At 36.4% G+C, this 18,099-nt stretch overlaps 1 protein-coding gene across 2 annotated transcripts in view; it reads left to right on the top strand.

Moving 5' to 3' along the window:
• Positions 1–18,099, top strand: part of LOC105229099 (division abnormally delayed protein) — a 239,096-nt gene that overhangs the window by 207,782 nt on the left and 13,215 nt on the right. For both annotated transcript variants that reach the window (XM_049458722.1, XM_049458723.1), the window contains exons 4-6: positions 13,712–13,835; positions 13,945–14,391; positions 15,264–15,453. In XM_049458722.1, the coding sequence (XP_049314679.1) occupies positions 13,712–13,835; positions 13,945–14,391; positions 15,264–15,453 (761 nt within the window). The remainder of the gene's footprint in view (positions 1–13,711; positions 13,836–13,944; positions 14,392–15,263; positions 15,454–18,099) is intronic.

Raw genomic sequence — 18,099 nt, 5'->3', positions numbered from 1 at the left:
CAAACTCTGTGTGGCAACTTCAGGACTCAAGTATGTTATAGCACACATAATAATATATAGTCAACTTATATAAAAATTCCTCAAGTGCTCCTTAATTTTTTTTATTACTGTGCCACTCACCTATACCGGCCTTCTAAGTTGTTAAAGATTTACTGTCACTTCGCTTCAGAGCCGCCCACTTCTTTGCCTTGTTTATTTGCAGTTAATTTAAGTGGCTGCCAGAGTTTCATGTTGTTGTGGAAAATTGAAAAATTATTGCTTTCGGCTGAGGGAAAATTTAAATCAGTTAAATAAAAGCAACATAACAAAGCCGGTGAGTGCAAAGTTGCCACACTTATGCTGGTGGCTTGTTGGTGAAAAGTTTTGCTGCAAGCATTTTAATAAACATAAGTGTATACAGGTGTGCTGATGAGCTTATTTCGTTGGTTGTTATTTTCACCCGGAGGACCAAAACGAGTGCAAACTTCTTATACAGAAATATTAGGTTGTCGAAAAAGTCTTGCGGTATTTTCGCTAGTTGGCGCTGAAACCGCGTAGTTCTAGTTTTATTCGTCGCATTGGGTCATTCTGTACCTTTTTGGAAAGCTAATTCCACGCACTAACACGTGTTTGATTGATTGTCGTTTATTTTAAGTCGTTCGTGAGTTATAGGGCAAACATGGAGCAAAATAAAGAGAAAATACGGCATATTTTACAGTACTACTACGATAAAGGCAAAAATGCATCTCAAGCCGTCAATAAAATTTGTGCAATTTATGGACCCGATACAGTTTTCATTTCCACCGCACAACGATGGTTTCAACGTTTTCGTTTTGGTGTAGAGGTGGTCGAAGATGCGCCACGCTCCGGAAGGCCTGTCGTCGAAAATTGCGATAAAATCGCTGAATTGGTCGAAAGAGACCAGCATGGTAGCAGTCGTAGCAACGGTCAAGAGCTGGGCATGAGTCATCAAAAATTCATTTTAATTTCAATAAAAAAAAAATTCAATAAAAATATCACAAGACTTTTTTGACAACCATATGTATTTATAAATTTGTTTTAAAATTAAGAACGCGTATCGATGTAATCTCTACAGAGCTTATTTAAATTTTTTTCTTTTTGAAATTGTAATAAGTTTCAAAAATAAGCTAATATTACATAAAGAAAATATTCCGAAAATATTTTCAGAACTGTTAAATCTCCCTTCAGCATATATTAGACCAATAAGCGCGAAAGAGTAAATTTGACTGATACAGTTTTACTCTTCTGAGCTGTTTTGATACTAACAACAACATCATACGAGGTTTGACAATTAAGTTATGAGACTGATTTTATTGCCGCGCTTGTGGTAAACCTGTGATCTTGAAATTATCTTTTTCTTTTTCCGGCATCCCTCCCCTCTCCATTGATATACATATGTACCATCGCCTGCTGCGTCAAGTTAAGTATTGGGCGAAACTGCTTCGGAAACGTACGCTAAAATTGTTAGAGTGTATGGTGATAGTGCTCTTAGTCGTGCCCAGGTGCCAAAACTCACAATGGTTGTCTCCGCGCGCCCCCCGCCCGAAAAAAACTCGCATGAGCAAATCGAAGGTGAAAACGATGATTATTGTCTTTTTTGATAGCCGTGGAATCGTCCACAAAGAATTCGTTCCAGTGGGGAAAACTGTGGTTCGACAACGCGCCGTGTCACACCGCGGCACTACTGAACATAGTATTCACAACGCCATCACCCACCTTGAGACCGAGCATTCATTATTGAATAATATTCGACCGAATAGACAACGTCCACTAGGCAGAGAAGAAAAAATGGGTATATAAGCAAGCAAAATTGCCGAATTTAGGACGAAGAGCAACCTGAAGAGATTCAAGAGCTGCCATTTTATCCAGAAAAAACAACGGTTTGGTGTGGTTTGTGGGCCGGTGGAATCATCGGTGCATATTACTTTAAAAATAATGCCGGTTTAACCTTCAATAACGACCGTTATCCCGACATGACAACCGATTATTTGATGCCTAAAATTGAAGCTCGTGATCTCGACGACTTTTGATTTCAACACGACGGCGTCACTTCTCACACAATCACTCATCAATCAATAGATTTATTGAGAAAACACTTCGGTGAACAGATAATTTCACGTTTTGTGCCGGTTGATTGGCCATCAAGACTGTTCCTATGAGGATATCTAAAGTCTAAAGTCTACGCGGCAATTGATTCATGCCTTGGAGCAAAACAGCACGTGTGCCATTCGCCAGTTACCAGTCGAAATGTTCAAACGAGTAATCGAAAAATGGACTCAATGGACGTACCATCTGAGCCGTAGCCGCGGCCAACATTTGAAGGCAATAATCTCCCTAACATATTAATCTCTTGGTTAGCAACTTAAAAGTGCCATAAATCAACACGTCCAAATTCATTAAATTTTATCTTAATCCAATATTCTTTAATCTTTATTAGCTAATACAATTATGTGCATATATTTAGACACACGCGCTCGCTCACTGAAAATTAATTTTATCCACTCGATATATTTTTGTCTGAATTTTTCTTTTTTCCCTTTCGCCATCGTACGAGTACACGTTAATTAATTAATTAGTTTACACGAAACGGTTTCCACTCGTTCGCAAGTTAATTTAAATATTATCCGCACAGAACGCCATACAAAAGTCATAACCATAGAATTGGCCATTTCATTGATGATGCTAATGCATAGACTATACGTGGCAGGAAACGAACAAGCATCGCCACATGCCGACAATGGCAAAAACAGCATCGCACTCTTTCATTGCATTTTCACAGTCATGAATGGACTGGATATTAAAAAGGAAGTAACAAAGTGAGAATATAGCAAATTAAAGTAAAAAATAAAATGGGATTATGCAGTGTTAATAATATATCTATACTAATAAGTATGAAAGCCCTGTAGGGAAAACAATGCTTTTCACAGATGTCGGTTAATTGCGTCGTAAGACGGATTTTGAGTTATCGATCCAAGTTTTGATGTCTTAAAAAAAAATTGATAAAAAGTAATTGAAACACTATTTTTTATGAAAAATTAACTACTGATATCAGAAGTTGTTTGATAAGTGTTATTGGACTCTGCCGTCGTACAAGTCATATGAGCACTAAAGACGATGAACCTAACGGGGATCATATTACCTCCATTGTATTTTCTGAATGGGTCTTCAGCGACTTTTTTCTGAACTAACGACTCAAGAAAATGGTCTCTGTAAAAATATCGCCAAGAATTAAGACTATTTTGAAGCAAAAACCAACCAATTTTAATGATATTAGAGAATTGTCTCTGGAAAGATATCGAAGATCGCTTTCTCTAATTCTTTTTTTTCGCTTAAGAGTTAGTATTCTGAACGAAGTTTGCTGTGATTCTGAAGATTAACGTAATAATCCTGAAACTTTTCAAGAGCCTATGCAAAATAATCTTTCAACGATTTCTTAATTGGAAAAGAGCCAAAGTGAGATGGAAGTTATGATGGTGTTAAGAGCCCTGAACTAAAAACATTCGATAGTAATGTATTATATTTCCGGCAGGGTGCTTATGTAAACTGTTACTGCTTTTAAAAGAATATTATTGTTGTTGCGCTTACTATCTTAACGTATTATCAGTTGAAATCCTTTCAACTCTATTGCACAACCTTTTCAAGCTAATCTTAAGAGCGGAACTATTTTTTTCTCTTACGAGTAATCTTAATCCGTCGACCAGTTTGACGGTTTCTTCTTGGCATGCTGTTGGACGAAGCGCAGATGCATGCAACACAACTGGTAATATCGGTTGCATAAACCCACATACATTCACATATGTATTTACTATATACCGCCTCATCAGCAACTGAACGGCATTATAAAGCGCTTCTCGCTTAGCTTCTTCATGAGTAAAGAGTCCATGCCACCTCTTTGTAATATGTTTCACTGCTCGTCCGTCTGGTCCACTGTGCGTCGCTATTGGAGTGAATAGAACACCAAGGCCCAAGTGCGCTCCATACACTTGTTGGCCTCATAATCATTGGCAATTTGAATTTGCATTTAATTTGCCGTTGAATGCGATGCGATTTCCATAGAAAACTAACACAGACGCAAATTTCTTTTCTCGTTCATTTCCTCTGTTTATTGTAATAAAATATATATTTTAATACAATTTTCCACTTATGAACCATCATGGAATTACAAACAAATGTGCTGGCCAGATTTGGCTCTACAATGCTCCAAAGCGCTTTGTTGGTGGAAGCAGCGGAGCGCACTTGATGGCTAAAAGCTTTCGGTGCTTATTAAAAGCCTTTACATATTTACATTGAATTATGTGTATATTTTTATGAATATGCATGCAAAAATTATGGTCTTTAGTTGGTAATTTTCGCAAATGAATGTTTTCCAAAATGGCTCAGTTCCATAAATCAAACGTTTATGCGGAATACTCTTGTGATTTCTAAATATCAAAGGCCCATTTTTGCTTTTTAATCGGAAATGTATCTCATTAAGCCTATTGATATATGAATTATTTATGGCAAAATGATCGCATTTGCATTTGAAATGGAAGAACATCTCAAATAAAGACGAAGAATAGAGGAAATATTTTATCTGAATAGTAAATAGGGGTATTCAGACCGAAGCCTGTTCATTTGGTAAATTCGTTAGTTGATACTTCGTTAATAGGCTTATCTGTGAACATACTTTTTACTGTACCTTGGTGGTATGGTAAATTTTATTCCGAAACAGCTGATTCAATTTTATTAAAGAGTAAAAATGCTCCAACAAAGTGCAAAATCAAAAATTGCCAGTCATTTAACTGAAAATTATGTGGAGCAGATCAAATTTATTACTGGTAAGTACTTTAAATTAGGGGCATGCGAATGTTCGAAATTTCGAATTATTCGACGCGAATCGAACCGAATTATTCGATTCGAGATTCGACCCGAATATTCGCATTATTCGAATTACTCGAACTATTCGAATAGTTCGAATAATTCGAATTATTTTAATATTTGACTATTTGCATGATTTTTTAATTAGCGCCAGTAGTATCTGAATCTCTGTCATGCATCTGACGTACATTTGTCATTTTCGTTTAAAATGTTCAAAAAATCAAACGTTGGTTATTTTTTTTTAATTAAATAAATGTCTTCCAATAATTCTGAAGAGGAAAGTGTGATTAGGGAAGTGGAACCTGAAATTGGTGTGGGAAGTAATAATGAGGTTGTGTCTTCATCGGAGTCCTGCTTGGAATTTTTTTAAGCTCAATACTGAAGGAGATCCGAGATTCGACCCGTATATTCGCATTATTCGAATAGTTCGAATAATTCGAATAGTTCGAACTATTCGATATTTGACTCGAATATCGAATCGAATCTAAGGACTCCAAGTCTGGAGAAAACGGTAAATAAGTCAACAGTTCGGGCAATTTTAGCCATAGTCGATACGTTTTCATGGTGGAAGTATACCTTTATCTTCATCAAATCGGGCCGTTTTTCTGTGTCGTGCGGTTTTCGTCGTCGAATCGGTCCAAATATATGGGCTTATGGGAGCCTTTTGACTATGTTCCCATTCTCCATGAAGTCGATTTGCACAGATTATCCCCTCTTCTGACAGTCTTTGCATTCTTCGAAAGAAGTTCGCTAAAGAATTTCACTTTTTGATTTTTTATACCCTGAACAGGGTATATTAACTTTGTCACGATGTTTGTAACACCCAGAAGGAAGCGTCGGAGACCCTATAAAGTATATATATAAATGATCAGTATGTTGAGCTGAGTCGATTTAGCCATGTCCGTCTGTCTGTCCGTCCGTCCGTTCGTCTGTCTGTATATATACGAACTAGTCCCTCAGTTTTTAAGATATCGTTTTGAAATTTTGCAAACGTCATTTTCTCTTCAAGAAGCTGCTCATTTGTCGGAACGGCCGATATCGGACCACTGTAACATATAGCTGCCATACAAACTGAACGATCGGAATCAAGTTCTTGTATGGACAACTTTCACATTTGACAAGATATATTCACGAAATTTGGTGTATATTATTTTCTAAAGCAACAATGTAATCTCCGAAGAAATTGTTCAGATCGGTTAACTATAGCATATAGCTTCCATACAAACTGAACACATAGTTACTAACAGAAATGCACCTGTGAAGAGTATTTAGCTTCGGTGCAACCGAAGTTAACGTTTTTTCTTGTTTAGACTTTCTTTTAAATCAGTAGATGCTTGTTTCGCCGACAGCCACGGCGGTTTTTTTCGTTATGTACTACTGATAGCAAATTATTCTTGCAAAAATGTATTGGACCGCCTTCTTAGGTAAATTTTAAACGCTGAAAGAACCGAAAGAGATAAATATATTTATATGACGTGATATTATACATGTACATATATTTGGCTTTGGAACCTAGGGGAAACTTGGAATCACAAATGTAAAAGTAAAAATGTTAGAGACTTGGAGAAAATATCCGAAACACACGTATTCCACTATCTTATTATTAGAAAATTATCAAATGAGAAGTTCAAAGTATCGAGGTTTCCTAATTAAAAACAAAATGACAGAAACTTCAAATTTAATGGGGATTGTTCTTGTCGTTCGGTCTATCCGTTGAGTCCACTTTTCGATGACTCGTTGGAGCATTTCGACTGATAACTGACGAATGACACGCGGAATCTTTTGCTCTTGGATCTGTTCAGATTGCGTGTTTACATACTTACCTATTGAGTCAGAAATGGGTCTCAAGGCTGAACGAAATTTGGCTCGAAAACGTCAGATCTTCTTGGGACTTTTCAAGAGCCCAAGAGCGAAGCGATGATGCCAGGGAAGGTCGTGCTGCTTCAGTATACCATACATCAGTCCAAGTTACTGCGAACGTCGCCAAATCAACTCCCCATGGTTTTCGTGTAATAAATAGGAAAACATCAATATTATCGACCGCTTTGTGCAACGATACGCAAAATTATTCACAATGATTTCTTCGTCACGCTTGATTACGTATTTTACATTTAAATACATATGTACACACAAACTTATGGATATATATGATCAGTTAAGACCGCCATATGTGGATTAGAAATTTAATTGCAATGAAATGTCATACGTGTTATATAAATATATATATAGTAAATATATATCTGTTCACATGTAAACATCTGAATAGGAAAAGTTGTTTTCTCCCATTATCTTGTCATAATTGGTGGTGTCATTTGCTCACTACTAATTAAACGCTTCCGCCAAATGTTAATAAATCAACTAAATAATGTCCACCACAATAATTTGTAGGCTCCATTGAATGTAATTATAAATTAATGTAATTTAATGATAAAACAAAATATCTCTAGCGACAACTAAAGGGGAGAAAGAGAGTAGAATCCCACTGTTAACAGCAATTGCTTGCACTTCCGCTAATTCAAACCGCATACTATCATTCTGCAAACCAGAATTGTCAATGAATGATCATTCCACAACTGCGATATCCGCTCTTTCAAGTTAAACTGGCCAAAGCAGCTGCCATTCGCAAACAGCTTTCGTTTTGTTTTTGTATTTTCAAATCATTTTAGCACACTTTTGGTTGATCAGCGCAGAGATGATGTCATTATTAGAAAGCGAACAATGTGACATTTTTAGTGTGTTGTGCCATATTCAGCGACTCATTAGAATGTGCAAATGTTAAAAGGAATTTTGGTTTCAATTTTTTATGGAAATATTGAATAATATATAAACATACTGTCGATATTTCCCGTCATATTTTATGAATAGAATTATTCTCATCTATTTGACATATTTTCTTAGTTTAGACACGTTCTGAAGTAATTTGCAGTAGAAAATGCATTTCAATAAGTTCTGTTTGACTTTATAAGTCATCTCTATGCCCACTATACCTAGTTATGCAACGTGCTCAGAGTAAATCGATTCATTTTGGTAACAAAATTTTTATAGTACCTGCTTGACTTCGAAAATTGATTGTTGTTGAAAAAAAAATTTTTTTTTGGTGAATTTATTTCTCAAATCTGGATTGAGTAATTTTATTCGGACCTTTTGTACATTATAGAGCAAACTTTTGACAATGTAAGGTAATTTTTTAATGGAGAAAAATTGAGGCATAAGCCGGTAACAGTGCTTTCCCCAGAACGTCATGAGAAAAAAAGGGTTTGCGGTGTTCACTATAACTCGGCCGGAAATTATCGGAAAACAAAAAATAAAGAAAAATTAGGTAAACTATAATCAAATCTTCCCCCCAACGTTCTCTGATAATTTTTTTTTGCATTCAAAAATTTTTGGCGGTCATTTAAAGTGAAAACTGCTATTTTCCACCAGAAAATTCCGCCATTTTGTGGGTGGAAAACACCCTTAATGAAAAAAAAAAATATTTAATAAACGTTGGGGGAGGTATTTTATATGCTAAAAATGTGTTCGAAGTTTAAATTGAATCGGTCAAGTAGTTTTGAAATAACAGTGAACACGGACTTTGAACAAGTAGTTTTGAAAAAAAACGCGTCAAGTTTATGTTCCGACCGCCCTCTGCTGTTAGAGTTAGAGCATTAAAGGCCAGGAGACTAATAAGACGATAACTCTAGGAATATTACATCTATCGACTTAAAATTTTAAGGACATATTCTTGAAATGTTAAACAACAAGATAAGACAAAAAAATTCGAAAGTGAAAACCCTACCTACCCCCCCTTAAAGAGTTAATCTTCAAAAAAAAATGTCAAAGAATGTTTTTTTTTTTAATTATAATAAACATTCCCCTATTAAATTTTAAGTTTCTGTATTTTTTATTAAAAAAAAATGTAGGGAACCGCGAATGGATAACCCACATATTCACTTAAACCACACACCAGTTTATTAAACGTGCAACACATAGAATTCTCATGTAAACATTACGCAGCAACTCTTGCCTTTTGATCAGCAGCAACGAGCAACAGATGATCAGCTTACGAAGTGATATGAACTGACTGCCATATTTTATAAATATACAAAAACACGAAACGGACTGCATTCGATCACACACACCTCGAATTTGCCAACACAGCTGATGTGAAGCAGATCGCAGCGTGCGATCAACGCAAATGTGGCGGTGCCATTTGGAGGGCAAGCTTCTTTGTTTAATTAAGTGCGGCCTAATAATGGGCGGGCTTTTTCCTAGGCATACAGATTGATTTGTTTATTTATCAATGTGTAAGCTGATAAAGCAAGAACTCTGCCAAATGCCTAAATACTTGTACATATGTCTGGTTGATACGAGGGCGCTTTGATATCCAGGTTACTCACATATTATCAAAATGTGCACACATTATGTTTTAAAAGTCCTCAAGATCAGACGATGGGATCAAATTTAATGAATATGATTGATGGAATACAATCTACATTATGCCGAAGTTCGAAGGTTTAAAATAATATTTAAAGTTATCAAATTCAAAAGAGTAAATTAGAACTTTTTCTTCTTCAAAAACTTTAATCAAGGTTTTGAGGTCTTCTTAAAGCAATTAACAAAGAAATTCTGAAATTTTTGGAAAAAATATTTGAAACTCAGTCATTGAATATTTGAAACGAAGTCATTTCCAGTGACCTTTTAGAAAAACGATACGCTCACGTTGGCACAGGATCCCCCAAAGTGCAAAACTACGTGTTTTAGGTAAAACCTTAACTTATAACTTTGACAAATGAAAAAAAAAAACTGAAAAAAGGATTTTTGGCAGACATTTTTACGAAAAAATCAAAATTTCAGTAAAAATTTCGCAACATCTTTTTTTATTAAATCGAAAAAATATCCTTCATCCAAGTTTTTAAGAATTGCATCTCAAAGACCTGTATAAAATTTAATGGAGATTTCTTGAGTAGTTCTCGAAAAATCTTGTTAACTGACTTCAAAAACACAGTTTCGAGAAAAACGCGTTTAAAGACGGAGTACTTAGCCTGGCTAGCCTCGAGCGCACAAGTGTTCAAGGCTATATCTCCGAAACTATTACTCGTATCAACTTGAAAATTTAGGAAATCGACTTTTTGAAACCCATAAGCCCATGTACACCCATAAAGACTCAACATTCGGAATCAAGGGCTTTGTAAGAAAAGTTTTTTTTATTTCTCAAGAAATTTAGCATAAATTATTTCCTAAGGCAATGGTGTAATAATTATTCAGATAAACTGACTGAACGAAGTCGAGTTCTTGTAAATATACATTTGAAGGATATTGCAGCTTCAGTGCAACTTTTCTACAAGTATTTTACCTAAAAAAAATCTTTACTGACTTTCAAATATTCACCGATTTATCGATCTTCCCTCGAATGGCCTTCATACATAAACTTCATCATTTCACACATTTAAATCCACATCTGCTATATCCAATACATACAATCATATGTTGATATATCAGAATGATTCTTAGGCGCCAGTTAAAATAAGAAAATAAACAAGGTTTTCATAGAATTCGCACAAATATTTAGCCAAAATAGTTTCTTAAAACATAAGTACTTGAGCTCTATATATACATAAACATATGACTCATTTTTGCTACAAAGCAAGCGTGGTTTAGCTGCCTTTTAGAACCACACATTTCGTTAAAATATAAAAAAAAATCTCTCACAAAATACCAACGTGTTCGCGCATAAATCACACGCTATCATGCATTAAAACCACACACTAAATCACACCACACATAAACATACATAATCTCCACTCATTCATTCATCGAAGCTGGCGTAAAATCTCCATCCCAAATTGGCGGGATCGGCATTCTTGTGGAGATCGCCATTAAAGCTCCCACATCCGTACCTAATTTACCTCCATCACCCAATTAACATGTTAGACACACCGCAGCATAACGGAAATTGTTGGCGAATGCTAAAACAAACGACGCTTTGCTACTAAGTTGTTAGTGCTTAACTCCAGCTTTGCCTGCTTTGAATACCTGAAAATTTTACATTTTCATGGATTTTGCGGGCGTTGAAATTGATCTGAAACGCTAAATTTCAAATTTCGTACATTTTATGGTATTTTTTACTGAAGATGTGTGTATTTTATAACGGGTGATTTTTTTGAGGTTAGGATTTTCATGCATTAGTATTTGACAGATCACGTGGGATTTCAGACATGGTGTCAAAGAGAAAGATGCTCAGTATGCTTTGACATTTCATCATGAATAGACTTACTAACGAGCAACGCTTGCAAATCATTGAATTTTATTACCAAAATCAGTGTTCGGTTTTTTTTTTTTTTTCGGACAAATTTTGTTCAGCGATGAGGCTCATTTCTGGTTGAATGGCTACGTAAATAAGCAAAATTGCCGCATTTGGGGTGAAGAGCAACCAGAAGCCGTTCAAGAACTGCCCATGCATCCCGAAAAATGCACTGTTTGGTGTGGTTTGTACGCTGGTGGAATCATTGGACCGTATTTTTTCAAAGATGCTGTTGGACGCAACGTTACGGTGAATGGCGATCGCTATCGTTCGATGCTAACAAACTTTTTGTTGCCAAAAATGGAAGAACTGAACTTGGTTGACATGTGGTTTCAACAAGATGGCGCTACATGCCACACAGCTCGCGATTCTATGGCCATTTTGAGGGAAAACTTCGGACAACAATTCATCTCAAGAAATGGACCCGTAAGTTGGCCACCAAGATCATGCGATTTAACGCCTTTAGACTATTTTTTGTGGGGCTACGTCAAGTCTAAAGTCTACAGAAATAAGCCAGCAACTATTCCAGCTTTGGAAGACAACATTTCCGAAGAAATTCGGGCTATTCCGGCCGAAATGCTCGAAAAAGTTGCCCAAAATTGGACTTTCCGAATGGACCACCTAAGACGCAGCCGCGGTCAACATTTAAATGAAATTATCTTCAAAAAGTAAATGTCATGAACCAATCTAACGTTTCAAATAAAGAACCGATGAGATTTTGCAAATTTTATGCGTTTTTTTTTTAAAAAAAGTTATCAAGCTCTTAAAAAATCACCCTTTACTTAATTAGCATTGAAAAGGATTTTCTGCTCACAATTTCTTGAGAAACAAGCTGACAGTAAAATGCCAACGCGCGACTTTGATCGCCAATTAACAATTACCAATGGACTGGCAAGCCTTTGTCAGGCATTTTGCCCGATGATCTCATACAGACTGACACATTTGTAGCTTGACAACTCAGTGCGCCTTTGAAAAAAGTATTTCCGTATTTTAAACAGATACCTTCAAAGAAATATACATTTTTCAGACTTATATATAAAATTATGTATTTATTTTTAGCAGTTCTCAATTTGCGCTGGCAATTTCACCAAAAAGTAGCCGCTTCTTTTTTTAGTAAAAAGTTTCATGCGAAAAATATACTTGTATGTATGTACATACATATACTATACATATGTATATGACTCATTTCTGTTTCGTCCCAACACTAAAATTTCGTTGCGCATTACCAAACAATCAGTGACACTTTTACTCTATAATGCAAATCGAGGGTTTTTTTTTACAGTTATCTAGCTCCTAAACCTTTCTTGCATCCATTTTTTACCTCAGTATAACTTTTAAGTCTCCGATCTTACATTGTATTAGAATAGAACATTAATACTATTACATAACCATACCATCCAAGTTATACTTCCATATTTTAGTAAAACTAAATTCATCTAACGAACTTTAAATATAAGATCCAGTAAAAGAATCATTATTTAAAACTATTAGCTAATCTAACATAACTATAATGATCTGACTTATGTCAAGTAGTCACCATTTTATTAGGCAACTTGTTGCCATTTGGAAGGCATTCTCTTGGAAACCCTCGCTCCTACTAGCAAAAAACTGAGTCGGTCGATTCCATCAAACTTCTCTGATGGATAATTTTTCACCTGAAAAATACTTAGCCAATAACAGAAACAAATAGATTTCTTGATGCCGGATTCCGACTAAAAGGTAGATGCATAAGAACCTGCCAGTCAAACTCCCGGAGCTTTTGGGAAGTTACTATCGACGTGTGTGGCCTGAGGTCGTCTTGATAGAGCACAATTTTACTTATGATGGCCAAAGCTGGTCGCTTGTAGGGGATAGCTTTGCTCAGACGGTCCAATTCATGAGAGTTCAGGTCCGATTTCAGAGTTTGGCCGTAATAGAGCAATTTAAAATCACATATCCCTCCATTTTCACCAAAAACATATCAAAACTTTTCTGATCGTCAATCCTGACTTGACCACCGCTTGCGCTGATTATACGCAATTCGACCACGACAATTTTGCTTGACATTGTCCAACTCAGCCACTTTTCGTCTTCTGTAATGGATCGTTTTTGTGGCGATTCAACAGCGATTCGCAGATGGACATTCGGTCCATTAAATTTTTGGCCTTGGCACCCATACCTGCATCTTTTTGTATCCATCTTTATGGCACCAAACGACATTTTTTTGCTCTGGGACAATATAAATAGTGCTTACATGATGCTAAGACTACAAGATTTCGGTTATCTTATCGATGTTTTAGACGACTGACCATACAAATCCTTGCGTATCTTTGACATCAAAATTACAGGAACGGAATCAATGAAACCAAAATTGCGCCTGATTGACTGTATCCATAAAATTAAGCATATTTTTTGCCGCCTGTCTTACGAACTTGTCTGGAGGCGATCCCCTTTCCTCATTATAGGGTTACACCTTTTATTAACATCCAAAAAAATTAATACCGAAGCATAATTGATAATTTAATTTCTTATATCACTTAATATTATCCACATAATACAATTTAATCAAATATACTTTTTTTCTCTTTCCAGAACATGTCCTAGACCTGGCAGAGCAATCAGAGAATAAGACACTTGCGGTCTTTTCACAAGTGTACCGACGCATGGTGCCACAATCGAGCGAATTGATCCATCAACTCTATTCCGAAATCATGAAGTAAGCCTTGCCACATTAACATCTATCTCTTACCCTCTCACTCATTCTCTCTTTTTTTAAATTCCAATCTAATGACTAACCTTCGCTTGTCTTGTTTGCCTATTTACAGCCATTTGAGGAATTCGAACAGCAACAACGTCAACAGCGGTAGCGTCAGCAATCTGAACAGTCTGGAAGAAGCCATACAGAAATTCTTTGTGAATCTCTTTCCGGTCGCCTATCATCAGGCAGTGCACTTGAGCAAGGATAATTACGGCGAATTACATGAGGATTATATCAATTGCTTGAAGCACACATTCGATGATCTGCAGCCGTTTGGCAGCATACCACAGGAGATCAAACGCAATTTGTTGCAGAGTGTACAAACAGCGACAATGTTCTTAAATTCATTGCAACAGAGCGCTGAGGTGCTCAGCGAAGCTGATCAATTGTATTCGTTGTATCTGAGCGACAACTGTCAAAAGCATTTGCTCAAAATGAGGCACTGTCCTAGTTGTAATGGTTTGCAGAAGACACAAGTGAAGCCGTGCTACAGTTATTGCATGAATGTATTGCAGTAAGTATACTGACGGCAGTGCGTAACTATTACGAAGGTTGCCAATCTAGTTTTTTGCCTAAGACTGAGGATATTAAGATTTGGTTTGAGAATTACACTAGGACTGTCATATAACGACTATTTTTGAAGTTGTCAGTAGATAGAAAAGGAGGGGACTATAAAACATCTTATATGTGAGTACAAGGCTCTATATAGGAAAATAATCGCAGCCATCGGTTGAGGGTTTCTTAGCGACGTTTCGGAGGTTGCACATAAAATCTTTTCATACTGAGGAGCTTCATTAGAAGCACGGGATGATGAGAGTGAGAAGACTTAAATCCCAGTAGTTTCACAATGGGCTTCCTAAAGCCCAGATGCGTCGTCAAACAACCAATCTACTCATTTGATACTTTTCATTGTTAGTGTTTTTACGTGGCGGGTCCCAAACCCAGCGCACAATCCTGGGGATGGAGGGTTCACTTCTCATTTTAGCTCATTTTCAAGCGGATGTTTTTTGGCTACCTAAAAGTCGTGAACTGCTTGTGTTATATGTAAAATAATCTTTTCTGGTCACTCTTAAGTGAATGACACTCAGAACACTTTCCTCACTTCCGTGAACTTTTACACACTTCATCCTGCATTGGAAACTTACATTATTGTAATATAATCTGTCTTTTTGCCGAGATGAATTCTTAAAAGCACGCTTAAGCCGAAAATATAACTCACAATAGGTTCTTACTTTAAATCGTGTCAAACTCTCCAATCAAACCAACAAATAGAACCTGTTAACATAAAATCACACAAAACCAAAAATGTAAGGTTTTTCTTTCCAATCAGCTATAAGGCAACAGAAATAATATATCAATATTAATATCATGTTTTGCTTTTTACAGTGGTTGTTCGGCTCAATACGCCGGCGTTTTGGAAGGCCCTTGGTCCAATGTTGTGGATGCGATCCAGAATTTAGTGACAACTCATATACGATCTGATAGTGGCATTGTAACAACAATTAAACAACTGGATATTAAGTTATCGGAAACAATAATGCGTGCTATGGAAAATGGACCTAACCTAGAAATGAAAGTGAGTAAGAATTAAATGAAAAAATTTAATATAAACATTTCACCCAAATCTCAAACCTAATAGCAGATCCAACAAGAAGAAATACATTATTTTTGTATTAATTTTGAACGTTTTATTCAGCATAGTTAGAATAATCCGATTTAGGTCCCATTTGTACCACCTCCCAGCCAAGCTCTCGGAGCTGCCAGGGAGTCACTATGTATCTGTGATTGGCCTGGTGTTGTCCTAATGCAACATAATTTCTTTACTACTGTTCATAGCTGGCCACTTATAGACGTGTGCTTACTTCACACGATCCAGCTGTTGACAGTAGAGATCCAAATCAACAGTTTGACCGTAGCACATAGTAAGCGTACATAACCGGAACGGTCCCGAATTTTTTGTCCGGTCAAGGACTATCAACTCGGCAGAATTCTGCGGCTACAACAACAACAACAGCACATAGTAGATTCCCTTCCAATCCCACCAAATACATGGCAAAATCTTTCTGAGCGTCAAACCTGGCTTGGCCACTATTTGGCTCCGTCAAAGAATGTGACGTGATTCGAGTACAAACCTCTTCCCTGAACTTTGCCGTAAGTGACCCACTTTTATCACCAGTATTATTTCGCTTCAGAAATGGATTGGTTTTATTGTGATTCACCAGCGAATCGCAGATGAACATTCGGTCCACGAGGTTTCTTTTACATTACTACGAGTGGCACCCAGACATCGAGCTTCTTTTTGTTTCTTGCTTTGCGTAAATGATTCCAAAAGATATTTTTGAGCAATGTTTAACTTCTGGGAAATCGAAATTACGATTTTATGACGATCAGATCCGACGAGTTCCATCATTTTATCAATATTTGCAACAATTAGCTCACCCGTTTGGGGTGAATCATTGGCACCACCATTGGATCATAGGAACAGAAATTTGGACATCAAAATTGAGCGTGATTGGCTCTTACATTATGGGTACCATAAATGCAATTTACAGCCGTCGGACTTGCGATTCCGCCTTTATCGAAGAAAAACTGTACAATGTGATATTTTCTCAACTCTCATACTTTCTTCAGCTTACAACTTCTCGAAAAATTAATTGCAACATTTTAATTTCTACAATTCCATGTTCCCACGTTCAATGCCGAAAAGATAAAACTGTAGATTACTTAGTCACTCAGTTTTAAAAATTTTGTTTAGAATGTTTATTTGTCATCGATAATAAGTGTGAGTCACTAATATTAATTTGCTCAAGTATTTTTCAAGTTTTACAACCACTTACAATATTAAAAGCTACTGCCGAAAAATCTGTGCCACCCTAACCCGAACTTTAACTCATCAACTCCTGTACTGTATGTTTTCTTACCCTATAAAATGTGCCCCTATGTTATATTGTGTGCCTTCTTCTCCCATTGCTGCTTTAATTAAATATCTCCAGCTTTGCCAATATTTTTATACGCCAATGTGGGTTCCTACAACAATAACCACATATGGAGGAATGTGGGAAAAAGTAGTCGGCCTCGTGTATCGTATGTACCTCTTTAGGCTTCCACTTTACTTGGCCGTAATTTCAAACAATATAGTGGAGCAAATGTTCCAGTTTTTATCTCCATTCGATTGTTGATTTTTCGTTTTTTCAACTAAGAAGCGAAAAGCACTAAGCGACAAAGCGAAATAAGAAAGGAGTCGCACACAGGTGACATAATTAAGTTTCTCGTTTTCGATTGCTTGTAAATTTAAATGAGATCGATCGATTCAATTAATTAAATCCATTATATGGCGTTGTTTTTGTGAAACTTCAAGTAGTTAGCGCTTACCTTTGAGGTTTCATAGATGTGTGGGTAAAAAATACTTAGACACCAATGTTCAATTGTGTATTCACATTTAATATTGATATCGATCGCGAAAATGATTTCTTCGATGTTTCCTTTTTAATATACATAAATATTTATTTATTTTAAATTATATGAAACAGTTCATAACTGCCAATATCTAATTTTTGAGTTGGTAGAGACGATAACTTAAAATGATGCAGATATATCCAGAGATCGTTGTAGTAAGGATTACATGCTTAATTCTCTAAATTTGAGCCTTAGACATCCAATACTTATACACATACGAGTATATTATCTACATAATATTGCCCAGCTCTTTGAGTTCATCCTTAGACCACCTCATCTAATAAGTTTTTTACAATTTGAAAAATTTTGAATGTACCCTTAATAATGCTTTCATATAAGTCAGAAGACGTGGAGGCCGTATGTGCTGTTTGTTGGAACAACTGATATAATTTGTTCGTTCTCTCGTTCTCTGTTTACCCCGGCAGGTACGGCATCGAATACTTTCAGAGCTGGAGTGTTTTCATCCATTCGGACGATATGACCTAGCCAGTGCAGCCGCTGTCTCCTAATTTGCTGAACTATGTCAATGTCGTCGTATATCTCATACAGCTCATCGTTATATCGAATGCGATATTATTATGTTGCCAATGAGCAAAAGACCATAAAAACTCCGCAGAACTTTCTCTCGAAAATTCGTGATATCGACTTATCAGATGTTGTCATCGTCCCTGCCTCTGCACCATATAGCAGGACGGAAATAATTAGTGACTTGTAGAGTTAAGTCTTTGTTCGTCGAGAGAGGACTTTACTTCTCAATTGCCTACTT

This window comes from Bactrocera dorsalis, chromosome 5 (assembly GCF_023373825.1).
Source record: "Bactrocera dorsalis isolate Fly_Bdor chromosome 5, ASM2337382v1, whole genome shotgun sequence".
Lineage (NCBI taxonomy): Eukaryota > Metazoa > Arthropoda > Insecta > Diptera > Tephritidae > Bactrocera > Bactrocera dorsalis.
This window is presented reverse-complemented; position numbering and strand designations above follow the sequence as displayed.